General features: G+C 40.9%; 1 protein-coding gene and 1 pseudogene across 3 annotated transcripts; both read left to right on the top strand.

The window, feature by feature from the left end:
- The first annotated feature begins 2,783 nt into the window (after positions 1-2,783).
- KCTD18 (potassium channel tetramerization domain containing 18) lies at positions 2,784-24,689 on the top strand. Of its 3 annotated transcripts, XM_047720832.1 has the most exons (8): positions 2,793-2,918; positions 4,178-4,224; positions 5,391-5,626; positions 7,029-7,240; positions 9,472-9,665; positions 10,744-10,838; positions 17,238-17,340; positions 23,687-24,689. In XM_047720832.1, the coding sequence occupies exons 3-8, from the start codon at positions 5,467-5,469 to the stop codon at positions 24,168-24,170; spliced, it is 1,248 nt and encodes a 415-aa protein (XP_047576788.1). In that variant the 5' UTR covers positions 2,793-2,918; positions 4,178-4,224; positions 5,391-5,466; the 3' UTR covers positions 24,171-24,689. The 3 variants fall into 3 exon arrangements, with proteins under 3 accessions (XP_047576789.1, XP_047576788.1, XP_047576790.1); XM_047720833.1 differs by lacking the exon at positions 4,178-4,224 and having other exon boundaries at positions 2,784-2,918; XM_047720834.1 differs by lacking the exons at positions 2,793-2,918; positions 4,178-4,224 and adding an exon at positions 4,234-4,356.
- On the top strand, positions 16,075-16,195 carry LOC125096523 (uncharacterized; annotated as a pseudogene).
- Positions 24,690-26,339: the final 1,650 nt, after the last annotated feature.

Raw genomic sequence — 26,339 nt, 5'->3', positions numbered from 1 at the left:
TGACAGAAATGACATTTTCCTCTCTGTAGCTCCATACTCTCCTCCCCTCTGGCTTTTTCTTCTAAGCCTGAACTCTAAGTATTGGAGGAAACACTCCATACCACTTCTCATTTACCTGCTCTTTGCACAAGCGATTTTATCCAGTTCCATGGCTTTTAATGCTGATGCCTTCCAAATTCAAACCTTTAGCACAGAACTTCACTCCTGAGTTCCAAATTTATTCACCAGCTATTCAATATCTAGTTGGATGCCTATTAAACATCTTAATCATTATAGTCCTAAATACAGCTTCTGATCTCTCCCATAAGTCACTATTTCAGTAAATGGCGCCAGCATCCAGTTGTTCAAGCCAACATTTTGGAAGTGACCCTGCAAGTTTCCTTTCCCGTATTTCCCATATGTGGCAGCCATGAAAACATACCACTCAGATCTCTGATCACAGGGAGCTTTACTGGCTGATGGCCCAGTCGCTATGCTCTGAAATCTATCACCATGATCCAGGCTGTACTTCCCCCAGATTGCTCCGAGCCAGTGACTGAGTGAGGCAGGGTTGGTAAGGCAGACCGATTCCTGGGAGACATAAGACTCCTCTGATGGGGGGCATTGGTTTGAGGACTCCCCACTGGCTTTCTTCGGGAGCATCTTGCATCATATCTACAACTTTTCCTGCCCGTTTTTTTTTTTTTTTTCCTGTCCTCCACAAGAGTTGATTCACCAGTCTAAAGGTTTTCCCAGCTCCCTTCAGAGCCCTCCTTGTTTTTCCTTCACAGGTATCTTCTCCAATAAGTTTTCAGCATGTTTAATCTAACTTTATGGGCTGTTTCTCAAAGAACCTGAACTAACACACCACAGCTGAACAGTCAGCAATGTTATGTAATTTCTGTTTCCTAAATACATCTCTCGCAGTCATCCATTTCTCTCTGTTGCCATCATCACTGAGTAGAAGCTATGACATTTCTCCCCTGGATTATTGCAATGGCTGCCTACTCTCCAAACCATTCTGAACATAGTAGCCAGAGTGATTTTTTTTAATAGTAAATCAATCATGCCACTTTCCTGCTTACAACCTTACGATGGTTTTCCATTATACCTGGGGTAAAATTTAAACTCCTATGACCGCCACAAGGTACTTTAAAACCTGGCTCTTGCCTATCTTTTTAGCTTCATCTTATGTCACCTTCCTCCTTAGCCCCAAGCTTAGCAAGCTCCAGCCCTGCTAGTGTCCTTTCTCTTCTTACAAACTGTCAAATCCTTTCCTGCCTTCGGGCCTTTCCGCTTGCTCTCTCTTCTCCATAATTACTCTTCCCCCATCTTTTCAGAGGGTAGGTTCGTTTTTGTGCTCAACTTAAATGCCCCCTCATCGGCAGGGCCTTCTCCACCCCAGCCATCATCTCCACCCAACATGATCCTATTTCCTCTCAAGCAGTTTCCACTACACGCAACCACTTCACTTAGTGTCTGTTTCTCCCACTTGAACAGGAGTAGGCAAATTATGACCCACAGGCAGCCAACTGTTTTTGTATGGCCAGGATCGAAGAATGGTTTTTACATATTTAAGTGTTTGAAAAAAGTTCCTTAAGAATATTTCACAACACAGGAATATTATGTGACATTCAAATTCCAAAATCCACAAACAGAGTTGGAACACAGTCACTCTCATTTAGATATTAACTATGGCTGCTTTAATATCACAACAGCAAAGCTGAGCAGCTGCATATGGCCCACAAAGTCTAGAACATTTACAGAAAAAGTATTTTTTTTCTAAACTGTTATTTATTAAGTAATCTCTACCCCCAACATGGGGCTCAGACTCATAACCCCAAGATAAAGAATCACAAGTTCTAGCAACAGAGTCTGCCAGGCACACCCAGTAAAGTTTTCCAGGCCACTGCACTAGAAGGTGGGTGCCATGGGTCAGGGGCACTGATTGTCTTGTTCAGTCCTTCCCTCCTAGTGCCTGGTCCACAGCTAAAGCTCAATTTATAGGACGAATCAATCTTCCCACTCTCCAGGGACTACTACTGTCTGAGGGGGTAGGTGGGTGCAGGTCTCATTGGCTTCTTCCTTTCTAAGACCCAGGCAGAGGAACTGGGAACCAATTACTATTGGCTCTAGAAATAGTACCTTGAAATAGTATCTTGAAAACAGGACTGGGTTTTATTCATCTTGAAATATCTAGCAAAGTCTTTCGTACGAGGTAAGGTGCTGCTGGAAGCTGGATGAACTCTTTGGGGGGTGTAGTTAAGATAAAATGAAATAATCATGCAACGGGCTCAGCATAACATCGGATGGACATTAGTGTTCACTCAAAGATCGCTCCTGCCTCAATTTTCTTTGCTGTGATGGGAATAAAAACATGGGGTAGTACAACAGACTAAATTAAACAAGAATGCTCTGTGTGAAACAGCTTTGTAAACTACGGACACTTATCCAAGTGCATGTGGTATATTACTAAACTTGGCATTGAGCCGCCCAGTTTGGAGGGAAGGGCTCTCACCTGGGAGTAAGAAGACATAACTCTTCCTAACTCTTACCACTTAACTGACCAGGAACAATCAGAACATCGGTGTTGTTTCTTTTCTTCTCGCGCAAAAGCAGCCTCTGCACAGACGCGACATTCCTCTGCCTCTCTGCCAGGTCTGGCCTTTTCCTGCAGGTACCGAGCCCTCCCACTCTCGCCCTACCGGAGCCCGCCGGCTGAAGCGGCCTGTGGGGCGGGGCCAGTCCGGGGGCGGGGCGGGGCGTGTCTGGGGCGGGGCCGCCCTCTTTCCGGGTGTAGTCGCCGCCGGGCCGGGCCACACGGGGGCGCCGCTGGGGCCGCGCTGCTCCACGAGTTGCCGAGCAGCCGAGGAGGCCCTCACTTCCGCGTCGGGCCCAGCGGCGTCCGGCGTCCGCGCGGAGGGCCGGGGGGGCCGCAGGTCAGTCGAGGAGGCCGCCTACCCGGCCCCGCCCGTGCAGAGGACCTAGGCTCCGGGTGGGCCGCGGGCCTGGGAGGCAGCGGGGCGCCGCGAGGAAGGGCCCGGATCGCGCCGATATCACGGGCGACCCGGGCTGCAGGCTCGGGCTTCGGGCCGATTCGGGGGCCCCCGGGCAGCGGGGAGACCCTGGCGGGGCTTTCTGGTGTCCCAGCCCCTCCCCCTCTCGTCCCGCATCGCGGGAGGAGTGCGAAGTCCCCGAGCAGCGTTTCTCAAAGTGGGGTCCGCGGGCGGCCTCCCGACCCCACCTCAGACTTTCTGAACCGGACTCTGTGCTGTGGCCCGGGAATCTGAATTGACAGCAAGCGTCTCTGATTGTTTTGAGGCAGGGGATCCGCGAGCCGCACTTTGGGGCCAGTTCCACGGAGGGCAGGGCACTTCCGACACAGCCAGTGTTTAAGCGGGTGCATTTGAGGACGGGGCCCGTGACTGGCCTTGAAATGGTGACGGGTGGTTCTCTGCTGTAGGAGAACGGGACTGAGGCAGGGGCGGCTCTTACATCCTCGCGCTCAGGGTGCAGCCGTGTTCCTCCTGTCACAGCAGAAGCCTGCAGATGGACAGATGCTTAGTGAGTGGAGTGCCCGGGTCAGGGGCCTTGCGGATGAGCCGATGCTGAAGTAGGCAGTGTGGGGTGCAGCGACAGTGTGGGGTGCAGCGAAAAAACTTGCAGCTGGTCCTGCTGGCCCGGATTGGGGCCGACCCCACCACTTACCCGCGGTGGAGCCCTAGTGTGGACCCTGCTCACCCCGCTCTACGTCTTTCTCCAGGGTCCTCCTCTGTCAGTAGGGACAGTAATTCCGACCCACTGGGGCTTTTGTGAGTTAGATAATGTCTGCCACGGGTCTCCTGCAGTAACTGAAACCCCATAAGCACTGAGTAAATGGGAATTATTAAGAGTGTTGTAGAGTCTGCCTTCCTAGGGCTTATGGTCCCCCCCCCCCCCCCATTAGGGATTAAATAAGTGAGATAAAACGTGTAGAGAGGTACAAAGTATATTTGGTGGACTTCCCACGGATTCTAACTGGGGGATGCGTGGGAAGCTCATGCAAGGGGGTGCAAGGGATGTGGTTTGCCTGGGGCTCTCAAGAAGAGATGGATTCCAGGGGGCTGGTGGCTGGGGCGGCGGGAGCCGGTTCCCTCCCAGGCTTCACACGTGGTTCTCCCACTTGGATCTTGGCCCGGTTGCGCCTCCCGACTTCCAGGCAGCAGAAGTCACATTGATGAGTGGCGTTGGAAAGCTGGACCGTGGGTCCGTGAGAGTTTCTGTCTACTGACCATGTTTGACGCCCAGTGTTTTTGTCAGACACCAGTGGTCTCCTTTCCCTGATGCATTAGAGACTGGCCAGACTGGAGCATCTCAGAGAGGATGCTCGCAGTACACGTGAGTTGCCAGGACTGAGCCTCTAGACTGCCGTTTTACAGGTGCTGTGGAATGTGCAGTTATATCAGGAGAAGCTCTTTCATCACCATGTTGTTTCCGGTTCGGTAGAAACCCCACAGTCATCTGGGGTCATCCATCTCCTGAGAGGATTAGCAAATCAGATCCTTAAAACTTCCCTAAAGCTTCAGCCGCTTTGGACTGGAGAAGCCACATGATTTAGAGGTGTTATTTGTTGCTTTCTGGACCGGTCTGGCTACTGGTCTACATAAAATCCTGATTTCAGTCAATAAATTACATGTGTTCCTTGGTGACCTAACCTGGGAACTGCAATGACCATTGTTAATACTTTCTGCTCTCACGTCTCCTTAAATCTCCAGAGCCAATCTCAATCCCTCGGTATCCATCTTATTGTGAAATTTATATCATTATAGATAATATTTATCACTTACCAAGTACTTACTCTGAGCCAGAGACTGTCCTGTATGTTCTGTCAGCTTCTCTTAGCTTTTTATATGTCCTGTCGGTCCTTCCTCTGATAGTCCTTTGAGGTGGGCACCATCCCTGGGTCCATTTTATAGATGAGGAAACAGCAGAGGGAGATAAGTATTTGTCCCACCCTAGTAAGTTGGTAGAGCCTCGTAGCCTAAACCCACGCTACATGCTGACCCTCTCTGCGGTCTAGACCGCTCCCTCAGACTTACTGTAGCATATTGTAGCATAAAAAAATATGAGAGTACCAGAGAACATAAGCAAACCTCACTTTTGTTTTATATGTGACATTCAGTGCATTATTTTAATTCTTTACACAGTAATTTCATTAGCTATGATTTGGTTGGTGACAGTTTATCATTTGCAAATGCTCTGAGCCAAAGTTTCCCAGCTTCCCAGCATATCTTGGACTTCTTTAATATTACATAAAGCCCTTCAGTATTGTCAGAGCTGAGGAATTTGAGTCACATTAAAATGTGTTTATTTCATTATCTACTTAGTGCATTGTAGGACATGTCAGCAGTGGTTGTTCTTTGTTTTCACAGAGGTGGAACAGGACCGCCCTTACTTTGCAGTTTCTGAAAGCATTTGAAGGCAAAAATTCAGGTGTTGCTGGGAGCAATGGAAGGTCACAAGGCAGAAGAAAAGGTGTTAGATATTCTTCGACTGAATGTGGGTGGCTGTATTTACACAGCCAGACGTGAGTCCTTGTGCCGCTTTAAAGACTCGATGCTGGCATCCATGTTCAGTGGTCGTTTTCCTCTAAAAACAGATGAATCGGGTAAATACCTAAAGTCTGTAAGCACGGTCATCAATATTCATTAAAATAGTCTAGTTTGAATTCCCTTTGGTTTTCGTAATTACAATAGGATGTATTTGACCAGTATACTAATTATTGAGACCATTAGGGCCGAATGGCGATTCATTAAATACATGGAGAAATGAAATATGAGTTTCCAGAGTCTGTGACGCTGTCACTACAAGTTGACAAGAAGACGAATGCGTGTAAAGGCCAACCGTGACCTCATTATGGGGATTGATTGTATTTGGAATGTTGTTCCATCCGTGTAACCCCACAGATGAAGGTGTTGAGGCGTCCCTCTGTGTTTTGCAGATTAAAACACTGATTTCTCTGGAGAAAGCAGCCGTCCTCCTAGTTCACAGGGCAGTCAGTGGTAGTGTTGAATTAGCATGAAACTTGCCACCTCTAGCTGCGTAGCCTTGTGTGGGCTGACATGTACACACGAGAAAATGTCAGTCACCTAGTGGGGGGAGGACTGAACATTGGGGTTCCAGAAGGGACTGTAAAATACAAGGGTAGAGATCTGGGCTGCTCTCCCTGCTTGGAGTTCTCTGGTGTTTACTGAACTGACTACTGGTTGTCGAGAAACTTCGGCCACACCAGTAAGGCATTTTGCCCCTCTTCGGTGTTCTGGGGCCCAGAGAACCCACTCTTGCTTTTGTGTCAGGAGAGAGGGAGTGAGGAGTCTTGAGCACGGGGGACTGTTGGTAACCCTGGGTCTTAGGAGAGTGGTTTGTCAGCTGGAGGGCAGTTGAACGAATGGGAAACACCAGTGGCTGGTGGCCAGGGCTCGATGGCTACGTGGGTAGGAAGATTGTTGGTGAAAAGATGGTAAGCAGGGGTTGTGGTTTTTCCCCTCAGGTTTTAGCTTCTTAATCCCTTCTATTCTAAGCTACTCAAGGGAGAATAGGAATTACTGAGTAACCTTCCATCAACTTTGCTAAATTGTCATAAAATAGTACCAGCATAGCATCAAGAGCCCTGGGTTTATATGTCAGGGACACTAGCTGCTGAGCCAAACATGACGTGTTAAGGGCACGCCCTCATTAGGGAGGAGCTCCATACGTCCTTCCTGGCTGGGCAGCGTTGAGGTTAGGGTAAGTTTACATCTCAGGAGCAGTCTGGGGTCTCCATGGCTTTTAGAGGGCCACAGCGGGAATATGGTCATTGCATCCAAAATCCCAAATGGAGCTTGGAATACATTTTCCTGTATGGTTGGTGCAAACACAGAGAATCACCAAATCTGACTAACCCCATTTGAACTGTAGCTACTAAGTTTCTCATTGTAGAGGTCTTCAGTCTGATTTTAGTTGGACATGTTGAAATTTTATCTATGATCATGTGTATCTATGCAATGATTTTTGAACTGAATGTTTTCTAGGGGCTTGTGTTATTGACCGTGATGGACATCTATTTAAATACCTTTTGGATTATCTTCATGGAGAAGTTCACATTCCCACAGATGAGCACACCCGAGTTGCTCTCCAGGAAGAGGCTGATTACTTCGGCATCCCTTATCCATACAGCCTGTCTGACCACTTGGCCAATGAAATGGAGACATATTCTTTAAGGTCAAATATAGAACTTAAAAAGGTCTTGGCATTTTCTTAAGTTTTAAAAAATATATATGTGTATATATTTTTACATTTTTATACACAAAGCAATGTGTGTTATTTTGCGTAGCTTGTGTTGCCACATAAGCCAAACATGGGAAAGTTTTACTTTTTCTAACATTTGAAGACACTTTTCTTAATTACTATTAATTTTTTTAAAGATTTTATTTATTTATTTGACAGACAGAAATCACAAGTAGGCAGAGGCAGGCAGAGAGAGAGGAGGAAGCAGGCTCCCCGCTGAGCAGAGAGCCCGATGCGGGGCTCGATCCCAGGACCCTGGGATCATGACCTGAGCCGAAGGCAGAGGCTTTAACCCACTGAACCACCCAGGCGCCCCTATTAATTTCTTTAAGACCAAAATTCTGTGGTCTAGGAAAGTGTATTTTATTGCCACTCAGAGGTTTATGGAGTTTTTCTCTCTCATTGAAGATTTAATATCTTTTTTTTTTAAAAAAGATTTTATTTATCTGACAGACAGAGATCTTAAGTAGGCAGAGAGAGAAAAGATTTAATATCTTTTGATGGCTTTTTAAAAGTATTCTGGTCTTTAGGTTCTTTGTAAATTAACAGCAATACTGTAGTACATAACAGTATAGTGGTATTTTATTTACTGAAATGACTTTTTAAAAGAATGGTCATGATGAATAAAAGATTGTATAAAATCTCCTACCTGATTTAGTGAATGTAGCAGTTTGTTACTAAGTTAAAACATCACTTTGATTAATTTACTTTGGGATCAGTAAATCTTTTTTTAAAGATGCTTCTCCTTTAAATCACATTTTAAGGATCTTTATGTGACTTGAAAAGCGTCATTACCCGTTTTTGTCATATCGATAAGTATTATATTGACTTTTAACACCTTTGGGGATCTAAAAGGAAAATACTTTTCCTAGATAATTAATAATAGTGAAAACTGATCTCAGTTGGTTTAATTTGGACATTGGCTTAGGAGAGCAAGCTGACGGTACGGTTATTAGGAGTGCGGCATGAAGAGAAAGGTGATTTGGTTCCGGATCCCCTTCAGGAATTTGCATGGTTGCATGGGTTCTGCTACTGAAGTTACTTAGAAGTTATTGGGTGCTGTTTGCCACATCTGCAGAATGGGGCTAAAACACCTGACTGGAAAGTTGGGGTGGGCTGACATTCATCTTCTGAAGTCTCAACTCCATAGTCTTTTATTTCTGATTTGTATGCAAAAAGGACATTCACCATGTCAGCCAACACATACTTATCTCCAGTGTCTTAGGTGTATAGAGCCCTGCTCTAGGGACTGCGTGGGACACAAAGAAATACAACATACAGTTAGATAGCAATATTCAATGAAACTGTAAGACATGTGAGGGTCCTATTTTCATTCACTTGAGTCCATAAATACAAACATCTCCTTTGCGTCAGGCACGATTCCAGGCACTTGGGATACTAGACAAAGCAGACAAAAGTGCCGGTCCTCAGAGCACTCAGAGGAGTAATGTGTTTCCCTGGGAAAGCTCTTGCCACTCCAGTGGGTGAAGCCCTACTGCTCTGTGTCCCTTCGCGTGACACTGGCTCCCCCGGTCGCACTTACGCTATGCACTGATGGCTTGCTGACTGTCTTTTACCTTAGCTATAAATTCAAGGAGGGTTGGGACGCTGTGTTCAGGACCCTAGACACCACTCACCAGGAATAGGTAGATAAGTGCCAAAGGAGTTCTTACAGTTTGCATGGGGTTCATGTATCCCTATCTTTCGGTGGAAAAGAACAAGTTAATCTGCTTAATTCATGATTGGACTTGGAGTTAAAAATAAGCATCAACCACGAGGCTTACTCAGTAGAAGGTGAAAGGAAGACTGAGTCAAAGGGGAAATTGGGCGAATAAAGGGAAAAGAAAAAGGTCTTTTGTCATACGAAGATTTTAAAATTAAAAATAGTGTTGGTAGTGAGGCTAAAGGAGGGGGGAAAGGAAAATACAATTTCTCTGTGGGAATAGGATTTGGTAGAGGAAAAGGTGTTGGGTGTTTGGGTGGTGCCTTTTGTGGTTTGCCCCACGCTCACCTCAAATTTAACAAAAGCATGTTTGCTTTTTCAAGGCATAAAGACTAGGCCGAAATTTATAATGTTTTTATTTCCCATATGACCAACTAAAATGCAGCTTTACATGAAATAGAGCACATTCATTTTTACTTTACTCCAGAATTAAATTCAAATTTTGTATATTGTTTTTGCTCCAGGCTCTAACAGACTTCTGTGATTCATATGGTTTAGTTTGCAATAAGCCAACGGTTTGGGTTCTCCACTATCTTAACACATCCGGTGCGAGCTGCGAGAGCAGAATTATCGGCGTATACTCCACAAAAACGGATGGAACAGATGCTATTGATAAGCAGCTGGGAGGAAGAATTCACAGTAAAAGCATTTTTAAAAGGTATGTCCAAATTTAAATAGGAAAAGGAACAAAATAAAGTCTTGGTGTCTTGTAAGAGGTGTTCCTGAATGGAGTATGTGGTTGACTAGAGGACATGATCGACACTGGGCAGCGCGCAGCGTGAGCCCTGGCTGGCAAGACCAGCTTCATGATGTGCATGTAGGCCACAGGACAAGCACAGTGGTCTAGTCTACTGCCTCGCAACTGGGCGTGGGCATCACAATCCCCTGAGGCTTTAGAAAAAAGAAAAGAAAGAAAAGCAAAGCTCCCTGCTTGCCTGGCTCTCTCCCCCCAGACCATACGTAGTCCAGGAGCAGAAGCACTGCTTAGAAATCAGCAGGCCCACTGAGTGACCCAGGACTGGCCTGTGCCTTGGTGACCTGTTCTGAGAAATAACGAAGGACTTCCTGGTCCCTCCCAGCCTTAAAATTCTATGACTCAAACATGTTAAATTCTTAAGGGTTATTCTCTTAATATTCTTTCTGTAAATTTACTTAACATTGGTCAGTTCACTTAGCAGTCCTGTTTTTTGTTGTTGTTATTTTTTTAATTCTCTGGGTGGCTGGATTGGGTCACATATTACTGACTAATGAATGACCCCATGACTTGCTTATTAGGTGATTAAATATGTCATCATTTTCTGAATTCTTTCCAGGATGTTTATATAAGATATGTGAGTGCTTGGCATAATGCTATGCAAGTTTTAGTCAAAGGCGAATCTTTTAAAATCTTCCTGGGGTTAGGTAATTTTTTAGAAAACTTATTTTTAAAGATTTGTTGATTTGTCTGCACAGTCTATATTGTGGAATTAACAAGTGCTTTACCACAGTAAAAAGAGATCAAATGTGGGTTAGCACAAGTATAACATATTATACCCATAGTATATAATACATAATATATTATCTATATACTTAAGGGAGGGTCACAGAAGAAATGTTATTCAATACCAACATATTTTTCCCCTTAATTAACAAGTACTTGGTGAGTATCTAGTTGTGTGTGTGTTCGTTGTGTGTGTACACATACACACATTCATACTTAGGTAGTATGTTTTCATCACCTTTCGCAATATTTCTAGAGAGGCGGGAAATAATGTTCAGTACATTTGGAGCTATTATTCAGTAGCTGAACTGAAGAAAATGATGGATGCCTTCGATGCCTGGGAAGGAAAAGGTATAGTACAATTCTTTTATTTCATGGCAAAAAACAAAGTAAGCTCAAATGCTGCATTTCTCTTTTTGAGAAAGTATTTCTTTGTGTAGGTCAAGTATGTCTTTGTGTATTTGTCGCCACGTAGTATCATTGATTGAGGCAGTTTACTTAAAAATCTTGAGATCTCTTGGGGTGCCTCGGTGGCTCAGGTGTTTAAGCATCTGACTCTTGGTTTCAGTTCAGGTCCCGATCTCAGGGTCATGAGATCGAGCCCGTAGTTGGGCTCCATGTTTAGCACAGAGTCAGCTTGGGACACTCTCTCTCTTCCCATTTGCCCTTCCCCCTGCTCTCTCTCTCTAAAATAAGCAAATCTTTTTTTTTTTTTTTAAGAATTTATTTATTGGGGCGCCTGGGTGGCTCAGTGGGTTAAGCCTCTGCCTTCGGCTCAGGTCATGATCCCAGGTCCTGGGTTCGAGCCCCACATCAGGCTTTCTGCTCAGCAGGGAGCCTGCTTCCTCCTCTCTCTCTGCCTGCCTCTCTGCCTACTTGTGATTTCTCTCTGTCAAATAAATAAATAAAATCTTTAAAAAAAAAAAAAAAGAATTTATTTATTTATTTATTTGTCAGAAAGAGAGAGATCACAATTAGGCAGTCAGGCAGAGAGAGAGAGAGGAGGAAGCAGGCTCCCTGCTGAGCAGAGAGCCCGAAGTGAGACTCGATCCCAGGACCCTGAGATCATGACCCAAGCCGAAGGCAGAGGCTTAACCCACTGAGCCACCCAGGCACCCTAAAATAAGTAAATCTTAAAAAAAAAAAAAAAACTTTAGATTCCCGAATAGCTAGATATTACTAATTGTTTAAAATCCAGTAACCTAAAAAATAGTTTATAATTTCAGCATCTATTAGTTATGCTTATTTAGTTCAATTAAACAACAGTTTATTTAGCACCTACTGTGCACCTAGCTTTGTTCCCAGGAAGTGTACGTTTAAACTAAGCATGCATTATACAATCAAAAGAAAAAAGGAGGGTTGCCTGGCCGGCGTGGTCAGTGGAGTATGCAACTCCTGATCTTGGGCTTGTGGGTTTCAGCCCCATGTTGGGTGTAGAGATTACTTAAAAGTAAAATCTTAAAAAAAAAAAAAAAAAAGGAAAAGTTAAAAAAAAGAGAAAATGAAAATAATACCATAGAAGATATCTGAAGAACACTTAAGAAACAATCATCTTTAAATACACACTTTGAAATTTGACCATTTTTATCAATCGCTCGTATCATTTGATAATAATAATGCTGTTTAGTATCCGGTGTGATAAGTAGCTTACATTCAGTACCTCTTAGTCTTAAAACAATTCTGGATGCTGTTTACCATTGCACTGATGAGAAAATTGAGTCTCAGAGAGGCCCTGCCACTTGTAAGGATCACAGAGCGTTAACTGTTTTATGTCTAAGCTTTTTTCTTAATTAACAAGTATGTATTGAATGTCTCTTAGGTGCAAACCCTGTAAGAAGCCCTAAAGTTGGGTCCACAGATAAATAAAACACATCTTGGTCCTCAAATGATCTTAAAAGCTGGTAGAGACAGACATTGCAAGTCACATAAGATGGAATAAAAGGAAAGGAGGAGGAGGCTTTTAAAAACTCTCCCACCACCTGTTCTCCTTTTGGGTGGGTTGCTAGTACCAACCCTCCTTCCTTTCCTCGACTTTGTCCCCCTCACTTTTCCTCCTTTATTTATTTTTCCTAAATCATACCCCTCAAGCAGATAGAAAAAAAAAGTGCTATTCTCTTTAAGCTTTTTATTTTAGATGTAATTGACTTTGAGACACTTAGGCTTAAGTTGAGGAACAATGCCCTCCCCCCCGCCCACCGCCCACCCTGTGTTCTCTGTGTCTCCTGTTGTGGCTCCGGACTGGCCGACAGCCCAGGAGCTTTAGGAGGGCCCTGGCTGGGCTTCTCTCTCCACTGACTCAGGAAGCTGAAGTGGAGAGCTGATATCACTGACTAACGGAGTATAAGACTGATTTTTAACTTTTTTGAAAGCATGCAATGAGGTATCATTGGTATTTAACACCATTCTGGAAGGCCTGTGGAAAACCATCAGATAGGATACAGAAGTAGGATAAAGAATTATTGGAAGGAAGAAGGCATTTATTATTTGGGGACAGTATGTCCTTTAAGAAAACCCAAAGGAATCAACTAAAGGTATTTTAAACGATGAGTTTAGTAGACCAAACTATATAAGTAAACAGAGACCAGCTTACTTATGATAGATTAGTTAGAAATCACAGCAGAAAAATCCCACTCACAATGACAGTAAACAAAATAACTAGGACTGACCTATCAGGAAATGCTTTTGTGGGGGAAAAAAAAAAAGCTTTTGTGGAGTCTTTTATGAAGAAAACTGCCAAAATATGTTTATCCATCCACCAATTCATCCATCCACCTATTAAAAAAAAAAAAAAGACAAAGATTATGGTGAGACATACCATGCTTCCGAATGGGAAGTCTATTCATATAGATTTTATAATATTCATCATAAAGACATCAGTACTTCTCAGATTAAGTTACAGGTTTAACGTAGTTCCTACCAAAATATCAGTGGAATTCTTGAGGAACCTTGAGGAAATGATTCTAAAATTCCTTTGAAAGAATAAGCCAGTGAAATAAGAACATTTTGGAGAGTAGAAGTCATTAGAGGAACGAGTCTATCACTGATAGTAAAAATACTATATAGAGATTTGTAATAATAAGAACCGTATGTTTCCGGTACAAGAATAGATACAGAGATCAGAAGTAAACCCCAATGGAGTTGTAAGAATAAAAATACTATGTGATAAGGAGTATTAAATATTGGTGTAAAAAGATAGATGATTTAATAATTGAGAAATATGCTTGGGAGAAAACAACCTTAGCCTCATGTCATGTATCAAAATAATCTCAGGTGAATTATGGATGAAAAATGAAGCTGTAGTAAACTATAATGAAACTTAAGCAAATAACTGTTTTCTTAATTGGAAAATAAATCATAAAGACAAAGATGAATAAATTTGATTACAGAATAACATATTAACTTTAAAACAGAAATGTATAAATAAGATTAAAAGGCTAATAAAAACTTAGATAAAAATATTACACTAACTAGACAAAGAATATCCTTAAAATAGATTGGATTTATTTACACTGATTAGAAAGTCAATTCAACCCCTATTGTAAATAAATGTGCGAAGTTCACGACCACAAAATTTCTGGGAAAGGAGATAAACATGTGGCAAGAGGTTCACACTTGTTATTTATCAATGACATGCATATTAAATGAGACTTATTTTTTTATACCAGATTAGTAGAGATCTATGAATTCTTGGCAGGAATAAAAATTAATATCACTTTATTGGGAAATAATTTATCATTATATATCAATAACATCAAAATTTTTTATATTCTTTGACTCGATAATTCTTTTAGGAATCTACCCTAAGGTCATATACAAATGCAGACAAAGGCTTATGAACAGAGTGTTCAATGAAGCATTGTTCATAACAGAAAAAATAAAAACAATATAAGTGTCTATAATAGAGGATTAAATACATATTGGTACATCTGTGGGATATAGTTGAGCTATAGCTATTAAAATTATTTTGAATAATTAAAAAAAATAACCATTAGCTTTTTTTTTTTTTAAAAGATTTTATTTGTTTATTTGACAGAGCACACAAGCAGGCAGAGCAGCAGGCAGAGGGATAGGGGGAAGCAGGCTCCCCACTGAGCAGAGAGCCCAATACGGGACTCAATCCCAGGACCCTGAGATCATGACCTGAGCTAAAGGCAGATGCTTAACCAACTGAGCCACCCAGGCGCCCCTATTTTGAATAATTTTTTACATAGGTAAATGCCCATGATAAAATAAGCTATCACGGAATGATCAAAAGCAGGAAACAAAATTAAATATAAAGTATGTTCAATTATGTGTCTGTCATATGAGTAAGAAAAAGACTGGAATCAGATTCATCAAAGTGTCATGAACCATGTTTTCTAGTTTCAGGATTAGAAGTGATCTTGATTTTTTAAAAATATATACTTTTCTATATAATCCAAATTCTGTACAAAGGAAGTGAATTACTTTATAGGGAGGAAAAAAAATAAAAGTTTTTAAATTGTGGTATATCCATATAATGGAATATAAGCAATGAAAAGAAATGGTCATTAATGTGTATAGCAACATGGATGAATCTTGAAAGCATCATGCTAAAGAAGCTAGCCATTTATGTGCCACCCCTGAAGAGGTAACATTAGGGAATGGAGGGGAGGCACTGGTTGCAGAGGGGTACAAGGGAGATTTTGGGGGTAACAGAAATGTTCTATGTCTTGACTATAGCTTTAATTATAAGACTATACATTTGTCGGGGCGCCTGGGTGGCTCAGTGGGTTAAGCCTCTGCCTTCGGCTCAGGTCCTGATCTCAGGGTCCTAGGATTGAGCCCCGCATCTGCTCTCTGCTCAGTGGGGAGCGTGCTTCCCTCCCCTCCACCGCCTGCCTCTCTGCCAACTTGTGATCTCTGTCTGTCAAATAAATAAATCTTTAAAAACAAACAAACAAAAAAAACTATACATTTGTCAAAACTCATTGAACCGAGTACTTTAAAAGGGTGAATTTTATTTTATATAAATTATATCTCAATAAACCTGACTTTAAAAAAGTCTTAATGGATGAGATTTGGGAATATTTTTGTAGCGTAAGTAGGTTTGGGAGCATGATGAAGCAGTTCCAGAAAATTACTGTCTTAAAATGAGGTCCATAGGTTTCTGTGAATACTGGATATATCTATTATATATAATAACTTATATGCCCAACTTGCTAAGTTGGTTAATATGTATTACTAAATCTTTAATGATTAAAAAAACAAGACACCAGGGGTGCCTGGGTGGCACAGTCAGTTGAGCATCGGACTGTCAGTTTGGGCTCAGGGTGGGGTTATGGAATCAAGCCCCACATTGGGCTCCGCACTTTGTGTGGAATCTGCTTGAGATTCTCTTTCTGCCCCTCTCTCTGCCCCTCCTGCTCATGCTCTCCCTCTCTCGCTCTCCTAAATAAATCTTTAAAAAAACAAACAAAAAAAACCAGGACACCATATCCATTCCTGGGACTTCAAAATTACTTTAAAAAAGAAAAGTCAATCACTTTTTATCTAACATCATTTTTAAAGTCTTTTTAAAATGCATTTTTATATATTTTTTGTGATTCTTTTTTAAAAATTGAGGTGAAGCTTTGCGCAGTGGCAGTATCGTAGCCAATGAGGTTTATCCGAGGCACGATTATTGCTAATTAAAATTTGAGGTGAAATTCACATAACATAAAATCAAAATCAAAGCATATACTTCAGTGGCATTTACTACGTCAACAGTGTTGTATAACCACCATCTCCATCTAGTTGCAAAACATTTTCATCACCCCAAAAGGAAAGGCAGTACCTGTAAGCAGTTACTCCCCATTCTCTTCTATCTTCAGCCTCTGGCCGCCACCAGTCTGTTTTCTGTGTCAATGCATTTGCCTATTCTGAATATTTCCTGTAATTGAGATCGTACACTATGTGACCTTTTGTGTTTGTCTTTTTTCACTCAGCATAATGTTTTTGAGGTTCATAAAAATACATTTCCAACTTCCATTCAGAAACCTAACCAGATTGAAAAATTAAAATTTGACCACAATCTTGACCTAACACATTAACTCTGATTATTCTTGTTTGAAAAGCTGCTTGTAAGGTAGTGATAGCTCATATTTTTATAGTGGTTGCCTCTTACAGAGTAGTTCCCAAAATATACCTGATTTGATGATTACTGCAACCCAATGAGGTAGATAGGGTGGCAGAACCCTCACTGTCCAATCTTTACATGACCGTCAACACTATGATTTATAGAATAAAGTACCCAATGTCTCTTAAGTGTTCAGGTGCCAGTACATATACTAAGCGTTTTGCATTTATTTACTCATTTAATCATCACAACCAACCTATGAAGTATGTAACATTGTTGTCATTGCACAGATGAGAAAATTTAGGCACAGAAAAGTTAAGTAACTTTCCCAAGGTCGCATGGTCAGTGAGTGACAGACGTGGCAAGACAAGACTACCAAGGCCAAGTCTTGGCCCCAGAGCCCGCACCTTTAACAGCGCACACCCTCCTGTGCAGGACCCGTATGAGCACCTGCGGAACATCACTGGCCGAGCTGGGGCTGGTGGCCGGCCATTCCTAGACCTGAGCTGGGCCGCTGTTGCCTTGGCTCTTCTCGGGGACACTTCCGGTGTACACCTACCTTCTTCAGATGGCCTGAATTTCAAACTCTTTCTGCCTAGTCTTACACAAAACCGTGCTGCTGAACCTTTTGCAGGGGACAGTGGCTCTCTTAATTATGCCTTTTTATCTTCCAGGTGTTAGTTACTGGCGGGTGCCTCATGAGCTCATAGAATGTTGGACTCTGGAAGAGCGGCCCTTGCTTGGAAGCCTCCGTCACATGGCCCCGATTCGAAAGAGGTTATCTGTGCTCTCTTCATACTGTTTTTCACTTTATGAATTTGAACCTGTATTTTTACTGCTTTTACTGGGGAAACGAATAATGGTTCTTGACCTTACCAGACTTACTAATCACTGAGCTAAGTGCTTTGCCTTACCATCAAAATATAAATCATGATAAATTCAAAATTATCAAAACTATCTAAACATTGGAAATAATTCTCTAAAACTGACTTACAGTATGTCCTTTTTGGGAGAGTGTGCTTTTAAGAATACTAGTGGATACAGTGAGAATGCTGTGGTATTTTTCCCTATAAAAGTGAAATCCTAGGCTTTATTGGCAGTAGTCAAAAACTTACTTATTAGACTTAATATTTGAAATCTTCTGACTTACTCTGAATTCCTTTCTCCTTCCTGTTACCACAAATAGCATTTTAATTTAATGGTATTTCTTTTTTTTTTTTTTAAAGATTTTATTTATTTATTTGACAGAGAGATCACAAGTAGGCAGAGAGGCAGGCAGAGAGAGAGGAGGAAGCAGGCTCCCTGCTGAGCAGAGACCCCCCCCCCCCCCCCCCGATTTGGGACTCAATCCCAAAACCCTGAGATCATGACCTGAGCTGAAGGGAGAGGCTTTAACCCACTGAACCACCCAGGCGCCCAATTTAATGGTATTTCTTATAATTCTATGAAATTATTAGCATTAACTTGACTCCACATCTCTGCCTTTCACTTTAAATACATTTAGAATCATATTTTTCATTGGGTATTATTCATGGTTTTCAAATGTTCTGATTTCTTGATCATCTGTTCTAGAATTTGATTCAGTGCCCCTGTAGAATCTCTGTTTTCTTTTTTTTTTCTTACCCTTTGGATCTTCCACAGAAACGCAGAGAATTTTATTCAGTTTTTAGTAGTTCATTATCTCTTGTTAAACGATCTTTTTTCTTAAAGACTCTCCTTTTTATTATTATTTATTTTGCTTTTTGGGCTTACAGTTAGCAAATATTGTTTGGGTCTAGAGCAGTGGTTCTCAAATGGAGGCACTTTTGTCCCATAGGGCATATTTGGCAACATTCAGAGACACAGTGGGGTGGGAGATGCTACTGGGACCTGGTAAGTGAGCCCAGGGACACTGCTAAACGTCTCAGAATGTGCTGGGCAGCACCAACAACCAAGATGTATTCAGCCATAAATGGCAATAATGCTAAGGTTGAGAAAACGTGGTCAAGAGTCTAGTGGAAGTTGTGGACAGAAAAAAACAAGCAGGAATGGTTTTATGGAGATTCTCCTCTGTTTGTCTTATCTCTGGTTTATTAAGCATGGTTTTTGATTCATGGATAATTTATTGATATTGATGACTTAGAAGCAACTGTGAGGTCCCAAAGAATGACTTGATTCACTTAACTAAATTTAGTTATGTTTAGTAGTTTTAGGGTTGAATATGTTTGTATTCTCTACTACATGTCAGTGTTCAGATCACCATGCCATTATGATCCTATTTCCAGGATCAAAGTTCATTTATTTGCCTCTGAAAATGCATCAGTGCTGATAAGAGGGAGAAAACTAGGGGAATTGCCATTACACTTTCCGTTCAGGAGACTGTCTTCGTGAAATGAAACTGATGCAAGCAGTAGAAGAGGCAGGCAGGGTTTCGACGGTGGTTGTTTGACAGTTTTAAGGTCATTTCAGACAATATTCCCTCTGATTGTTCCTACATTTTGGTAATGTGGTATATCGCATTGACTGGCTTACAGATGTTGAACCATCCTCACATCCCTGGAATAAATCCTGCTTGTCTTGGTGTACGATCCTTTTAATGTATTGTAGAATATGATTTGCTAATATTTTGTTGAGTATTATTGCATTTATGTTCACCAGGGCTATTGGCCTGTAATTTTCTTTTCTTGTGGCATTCTTGTCTGGTTTTCGTATCAGGGTTCTCCTGGCTTCCTAAAAAGAATTTGGGAGAGTTCCCTCATCTTCTGTTATTTGGAAATATTTGAGGATTGGTATTAAATCTTCAAATGTTTGGTAGAATTTACCAGTGAAACCATCTGGTCCTGGACTTTCGTTTGTTGGGAGTATTTTTGTTTTGTTTTGTTTTTGTTTTTAAGTAAGCTCCAGGCCCTATGTGGGGCTTGAACTCATGTCCCCAAGATCAGGAGTCACATGCTCCACTGACTGAGCCAGCCAGGTGCCCTGGTTGCTTTTTGATTACTGATTCAATCTCTTTACTAGTAGTTGGTCTGTTCATATTGTCAGTTTCATCTTGAGTCAGTCTTGGTAGGTTGTATGTTTCTAGGAATTTTTAAAAATTTATTTATTTACTTATTTCCTTTTTAAAAAAAATACTATAGTATAGTTGACATACAATGTTATATTAGTTTCAGGTGTAAAATAGTGAATCAACAATTCTATGCATTATGCATTGCTCACAATGCTAAGTCTCCTTACCATCTGTCACCATACAATGTTATATAATATTATTGACAGTATTCCCTTAGGCTATACTTTTCATCCCCATGACTTATTTATAACTAGAAGCTTGTACCTCTTAATCACTTAGGAATTTATCTCTTCTAGGTTGTCCAATTTTTTGCTATGTGATTATTCATAGGAAGTTCTTATGATCCTTTGTGTCTCCATGGTATCAGTTGTAACATCTGTTCATTTCTGATTTTATTTATTTGAGTCCTTTCTCTTTTTTCTTGGTGAGTCTAGCTAAAGGTTGGTCAATTTTGTTTATCTTTTTAAAGAACCAGCTCTTAGTTTCATTGATCTTTTCTATTGTCTTTATAGTCTCTATTTCATTTACTTCTGCTCTAATCTTTATTTCCTTTCTTCTACTAATAATGTGTAGTTGTCACTCAGCTATTCTTTAGGATTTTAAGAGGAAATTGTTTTGTATGTAGATGTAAACTCAGTGTATCCATGGGAGGAGGTAAATTCAAGATTTTCCAACTTCCCTATTGTGAACTGAAACAAATGTCTCATTAGGTTTTGATATCATATCAAAAATCATGTGATCATCTCAATAGATACAGAAAAAGCACTTGACAAAATTCAACAACAGTTTATGATAAAAACTCACAACAAAGTGGGAATAGAGGGACTGTACATCAACATAATAAAGGCCATATATGACGAGACCCCAGCTAGCAACATAATCAATGGTGAAAGGCTTTTCCTTTAAGGTCAGGAATAAGACAAGGATGCCCACTCTTGCCACTTTTATTCAACATGGTACTGGAAGTCCTAGCCAGAGCATCTAGGCAAGAAAAAGAAATAAAGGGCATCCAAATTAGAAAGGAAGAAGTAAAACTGGCACTATTTGCAGTTGGCATGATATTATACATAGAAAACGTTAAAACCATCAGTACAATTAGAGAAAACAAACAAATTCAGTAAATTTGCAGGTTACAAAATTAATACACAAAAATCTTTATTTCTATACACTAATGATGAACTATCAGAAAGATTCATTAAGAAAAAAATCCCATTTACAATTGCACCAAAAAGAATAAAATATCTAGAAATAAATTTAACCAAGGAGGTGAAAGACCTGCTTATTGAAAACTGTAAGATATTAAAGAAATGAAAGAAACTGAAGAAAACGTAAATAAATGGAAAGATATTCTGTTCTCATGGATTGGAAGAATACTGTAAAAATGTCCATACCACCCAAAGCAATCTACAGATTCAGTGCAATCCCTATCAAAATTCCAATGGCTTTTTTTTTTTAATGGAAATAGAACAAACAGTTCTCAGATTTGTATGGAACCACAGAACATCCCAAATAGCCAAAGCAATCCTGAGAAAGAAGATTTGACAAAGCTGGAAACCTCATGGTCCCTGATTTCAATTAACATAGTCCCCTCCCCTCCTTTTCCACAGGGGATATGTTCCAAGACCCCCAGTAGATGCCTGAAACTACGGGTAGAACTGAACTGTATATGTACTATGTTTTTTCCTATATGTATGTACCTGTGATAAAGTTTAGTTTATAAATTAGGCACAGGATTAATAATAATAACTAATAAAATAGAACAATTATAACAATATACTGTAATAAATGTTATCTGAATGGGGTCTCTTTAAATATCTTATTGTACATCACCCTTCTTGTGATGATGTGAGATGATAAAATGCATATTGATGAGATGAAGTGAAGGACATAGACATAGCGTTAGGCTAGTAGTCATAGTATGAATGACATTGTGACATGGTGTTAGGCTAGTACTGACATTCTGATTATAGTCAGAAGGAGGATCATCTGCTTCCAGACCATGGTTGACTGTGGGTAATTGAAACTGCAGAAAGGGCAGACTACTGTATATTACAGAACTATAATAATTAAAACAGTATGGTATTGGCATAAAACTAGACACATAGATCAGAGGAACAGAATAGAAAGCCCAGAAATAAAGATACCCATAAAGAACAGTCTCTTTAGTACATGGTGTTGGGAATATTGGACATCCACACGCAAAACAATGAAACTGGATCCCTGTCTTGCACCATACACAAAAATTAACTCAAATAGATTAAAGACTTGAACATAAGATCTGAAGTCATTAAACTCCTGGAAGAAAAACAGAGGTAATAAGTAACTTGACATAGACCTTGGGAATGGTTTTTTTTTTTTTTTTTTTTTTTTTTTTTTTTGTATCTGACACCAAAAGCAAAAATAACAAAGGCAAAAGTAAACAAGTGGGACTATATCAAACTAAAAAACTTCTGCACAGCAAAGGAAACTATCAAAATCAAAAGACTATCTGCTGAATGGGAGAAATATTTGCAAATCATATATCTGATAAGGAGCTAATATCTAAAATATGTAAGGAACTCCTACAACTCAATAGCAAAAAAAAAAAAAAAAAAAGATTATAAAATGAGCAGAAAATCTGAATAGATATTTTTCCAAAGAAGACATACAGATTGCTGAGAGGTACATGAAAAGATGCTCAACATCAGTAATCATCAGGGAAATGCAAATCAAAACCACAATGAGATACCACCTCAGATCTGTTAGGATGGCTATTATCCGAAAGAAGGAGAGAACAAATGTTGGCAAGGATGTAGAGAGAAGGGACCCCTTGTGCACTTATGGTGGGAATGTAAACTGGTGCAGCCCCTATGGAAAATAGTATGGAGGCTCTTCAAAAAATTAAAGGTAGAACTACCATATGATCCAGCAATTTCACTTCTGGGTATTTATCCGAAGAAAATGCAAAGAGTAACTTGAAAAGATATATGCATCCCTATGTTCATTGCAATATTGTTTACAATATGGAAAAACCCAAGTGTCAGTGATGGATGGAAAAAGATGTGGTGTGTGTGTATATAAGTGTTATACACACACACAGTGGAATATTATTCATCCATAAAAAAGAATGAAATCTTGCCATTTGTGACAACATGGATGGACCTTGAGGGCAGTAAGTGAAATAAGTGTGATCTAATATCTAATATGATCTAATATGATCTAATATGTGGACCCTCACCCCATCAATTCCAAGCTGATAGATACAAAGAACTAATCGTTAGTGGTTGTCAAAGGCAAGGGCTGGGGGAGGGAAGAAATGGGTAAACTAGGGTGGGTTTTTTTGTTTAAATAAATAGAATTTAAAAAAAATTAAAACACTGCTCTGCCTTCAGACTTTTTATAATGAATGGCAGACTCAATTCAGGTATCTCGGAAGGTTTGTCCAGTACCTCTCAAATTCAAAAAGCATCCAAGTATACCAAGGGTTTGACCATTCTAGCAGCTCCCCAAATGCATTTCAAAAAATGCTAATTTTAGTGGGTGCCAGATGTTGCATTACAGAATTATTGGGAAATACGGATACAACAAAGTTAAACAGTTGCCTTTAGACCTCAGAAACTTTGTTAAATTAGAGTGTAAAGTTTCAAGAGGAGAGTAAAATATGCAGTAGCATTTCTCAAGGAGTTTATTGGACTGTGAAACAGTAAATTTCCTCAGTAACTCTCTTAAAAAAACTGTTGTTCTGGGAAAACAAAACAACATGGGATCATCCTGGTTATCCTCCGGACCACTTGAGGATTCTTAGGAACCAAGTGATGTGTAATTCTAGTATAACAGTAAATTTCAAGTTGTCGTTCTTACTAACATTATGGTGATTTTAAAGAGTGTGTTTTCAAGTAGAAACAATCTCATGTAAACTTGGTGATTTATTCATTGACCTTGATGGGAGAGGAGATGAGGTAGGCTGAATGCCTCCGAACCTCCTGACTCAAATTCTTGAGGAAAACGATTTTGGCCCTGAAGATAGAACTTTGGAGACGCGTCCCCGGGTCGCCCAGCCCTGTAAACGCTGACCAGGACATGCTTCTGTGTTCACAGGCGACTGACGGCGTTCAGTGACGAGGAAGACGAAGGTGTGAACTGTAAGACTGGTCCCAAGCCGGTCAGATTCCTGGGCCCTTCCACCAGCACCCAAATTAAAGTCAAGAACTCGGCGTCGGTGCGGGTGTCCCCGGCCGGCGCCCCCCAGTCTGCAGGCGGGAAGGCAGCGCTGCGCTCGGCGCTGCCTAACGCTCCGTCCCCGTCCCGGGCGGGCGCTGCGCTGCCGGGGCAGTCTCAGGCTCCTCGTGGGGCCGGGAGCGCGGAGAACGGAACCGCGCACCCGCCTCCCGCCAAGGTCCTGCTCTCCGACAAGAAGGCCACCCGGCCCCGCGTGATAAAACTGAAGCGGACTCCGCTGTGCGCCGCCGGGCCGCCCCCGTCCGCCCGCGCACAAACCAGGCCCGCGGAGACGCCCGCGCCGGCCCCGGAAGCCCCAGGCGCGCACGCGCGGACTGAAAATGGGCGGGGTCAGGCTGATTGACGGAAGCGTCCCGCTCACTTCCGGGAGTGCCCGAGGCGTGCGCTGCTCCGTGGTGCAGTAGGGCTGGAAACCTGGGTTTCTTGAGGATCATTACGGGAAAAATGAATCGTGTCAAGTAGGCATGGAAGAGGGAGACTTTAAGTGGTTGGGCCTATCTTGTCTCAACTTGGAAATGGTTGTCTACTGACGGTTTGAATTTCAGGTTTTTAATTTTTTTTTTTTTTTTTTTTTGATGGTTCATTGGTCTTAAGGCAACAGAACAGTACAGTAAAATCATCACTACAGAAGTACACTTTGTTGCTGAATAATTATAGACTTTAGGCACTTTTGTAATGTTACTCATTGCTGCCCAGGGCCGAATGGGGTTAGATATTCCCGTCTGGTGAAATAGGGTGACATTAGTGTTTCCCTGTACAGTGTCACAGCCAAGAGATTTGATAGAAAATTCAGACCCAGGTGAGCTCCCTGCAGGTTTCTTTCAGTCTCAGAAGGCTTCGTGAAAAGAAATGACGGGGGGGGGGAGGGGGCGCGGAATAATAATTTAAGATCACACTTTGACTCAATTGAACTATTTTCTTTTCCTAGATTGTTTTCTTTCTTACCCTTTTTTGCTAGCAGATTTATTTATACATCATAAGAAGATGTCTTGGGATGAGAACTATGTAACATGTCTTCAGAATGAATTGTTAAAATATTTTATTTTAATTTGAACAGTGAAATTCTGAAAGTACTTTGAAAAGGAAGTTAAGCATTAACTTTTAACTAAAGTTACTACTTGTTTCTCAGGAATGACCAATGAGGAGTCATTCTGATTATACAATATGATTTTTATGCATAAAACTCGCACTTACCTTGAACTTAATATTTTTAAACAGAATATTTTGATTAATCCTCTATTTTTTCACAACTATTCAGTTGTATGTGTCTGCTCTTACATGTTAAGTTTTATAATTGGATCCCACATTTCTACCTTCAGTAAGCGGTGTGCCTTCAGTGTATTACAAATAAGTTAATAAAGCGGGGTATTTTTACTCTGTGCTTATCATTGTACTTGCATTACTTTGAAAGGGTAGAGTAAATATACTCAAAGCATTACTTTTTACAAAATAAATTAAAACTTTTCCATAAAAAGTAACATTTTCCATGACTGTGCTTATTTTTAAGCCCTAGAGCCCCTTGGGAGTCTGAGAGGTGGTTTGTTTAATGCTTTATCTATTTCTGGTTACAAAATTGCTTTCTTGTCTAGATAATATATGAAATAATTGAACTGATTTTGGATAGCTAGCCAGATAGCAGCAGCCTTTTAAAATAGGTGTTTTATTTGGCTAGAAAAAAGCGAATTTTCAACTGACGGTTCATGAGTGACATTTCCTATAGAATATAAAAAATATTTAGTCACCTTGAAAAATACTATTGTAAAGAATCCAAGCATTCTGAATATCAAAGATCACAGTGAATTGGGGGGACTTCCATTTCAGACTTTGCTAGTGTTGCTGGGTCTAGGGCGCTTTGAATTGCTGATTCACATAGGAATATCTTATACCTGTAGACTTGTTTGGTGCAGGGTTGCCACAAAACCTTCAGTCTGTAAGGAGTGCACCACCTATGCCGCACAAAGCAAAGTGCGATTAAACGCGGTGTGCCTGTGCTCCTGGGTGATTCTGTGAGCAGCCCGCCCTTCTTTGCCGCTAACAGTTTAAAGGAAATCTATTTAGCACATCTTTATGAGCAGAGTTTTTGGAATAGCTACCAGGCCGTGGTGCCACCGAGGTAGAAAGGAACAATGGCCCCTTTTGGGTATCAGGAGTCAGAGTCAAATTCCGAATGCTCAAGTAACTTGAACATTAGTTGGAGTGGTTCCCTGGGGATTAGGAATTTTTGCATGAAAACACATTTCTCAAGATTCTGGGAAAGGAATAACTCATCCTAGCCCATTGTTCTTCTTAGAAAATGAAAAATAAGAAATGGGAAAGTATGCTTTATAAATAACAGTTCAATGTCATTACTTTGGGAATATAGTTTTGTGCTGTTCTTGGGTCAGAGGACACAAGAGAAAATTTTAATGGTGAGTGAAGGATATTTAGTTACTGCTCATTTCAAAAAAAGACATTTGACTATGATGCCCTTACAGGTAGTAATCTTTGTTGAAAACTGGTTTGGCCTGATTAA

The sequence above is a fragment of the Lutra lutra genome, chromosome 3, assembly GCF_902655055.1.
Source record: "Lutra lutra chromosome 3, mLutLut1.2, whole genome shotgun sequence".
Lineage (NCBI taxonomy): Eukaryota > Metazoa > Chordata > Mammalia > Carnivora > Mustelidae > Lutra > Lutra lutra.
This window is presented reverse-complemented; position numbering and strand designations above follow the sequence as displayed.

Excerpts from the sequence above, each read along its gene's own strand:
- KCTD18 (XM_047720833.1), top strand. The coding sequence starts at position 5,467 with ATGGAAGGTCACAAGGCAGAAGAAAAGGTGTTAGATATTCTTCGACTG. Across the intron at positions 5,627-7,028 it reads TCTAAAAACAGATGAATCGG|GGGCTTGTGTTATTGACCGT; the intron begins GTAAATACCTAA and ends AATGTTTTCTAG. Across the intron at positions 9,666-10,743 it reads AGTAAAAGCATTTTTAAAAG|AGAGGCGGGAAATAATGTTC; the intron begins GTATGTCCAAAT and ends CAATATTTCTAG.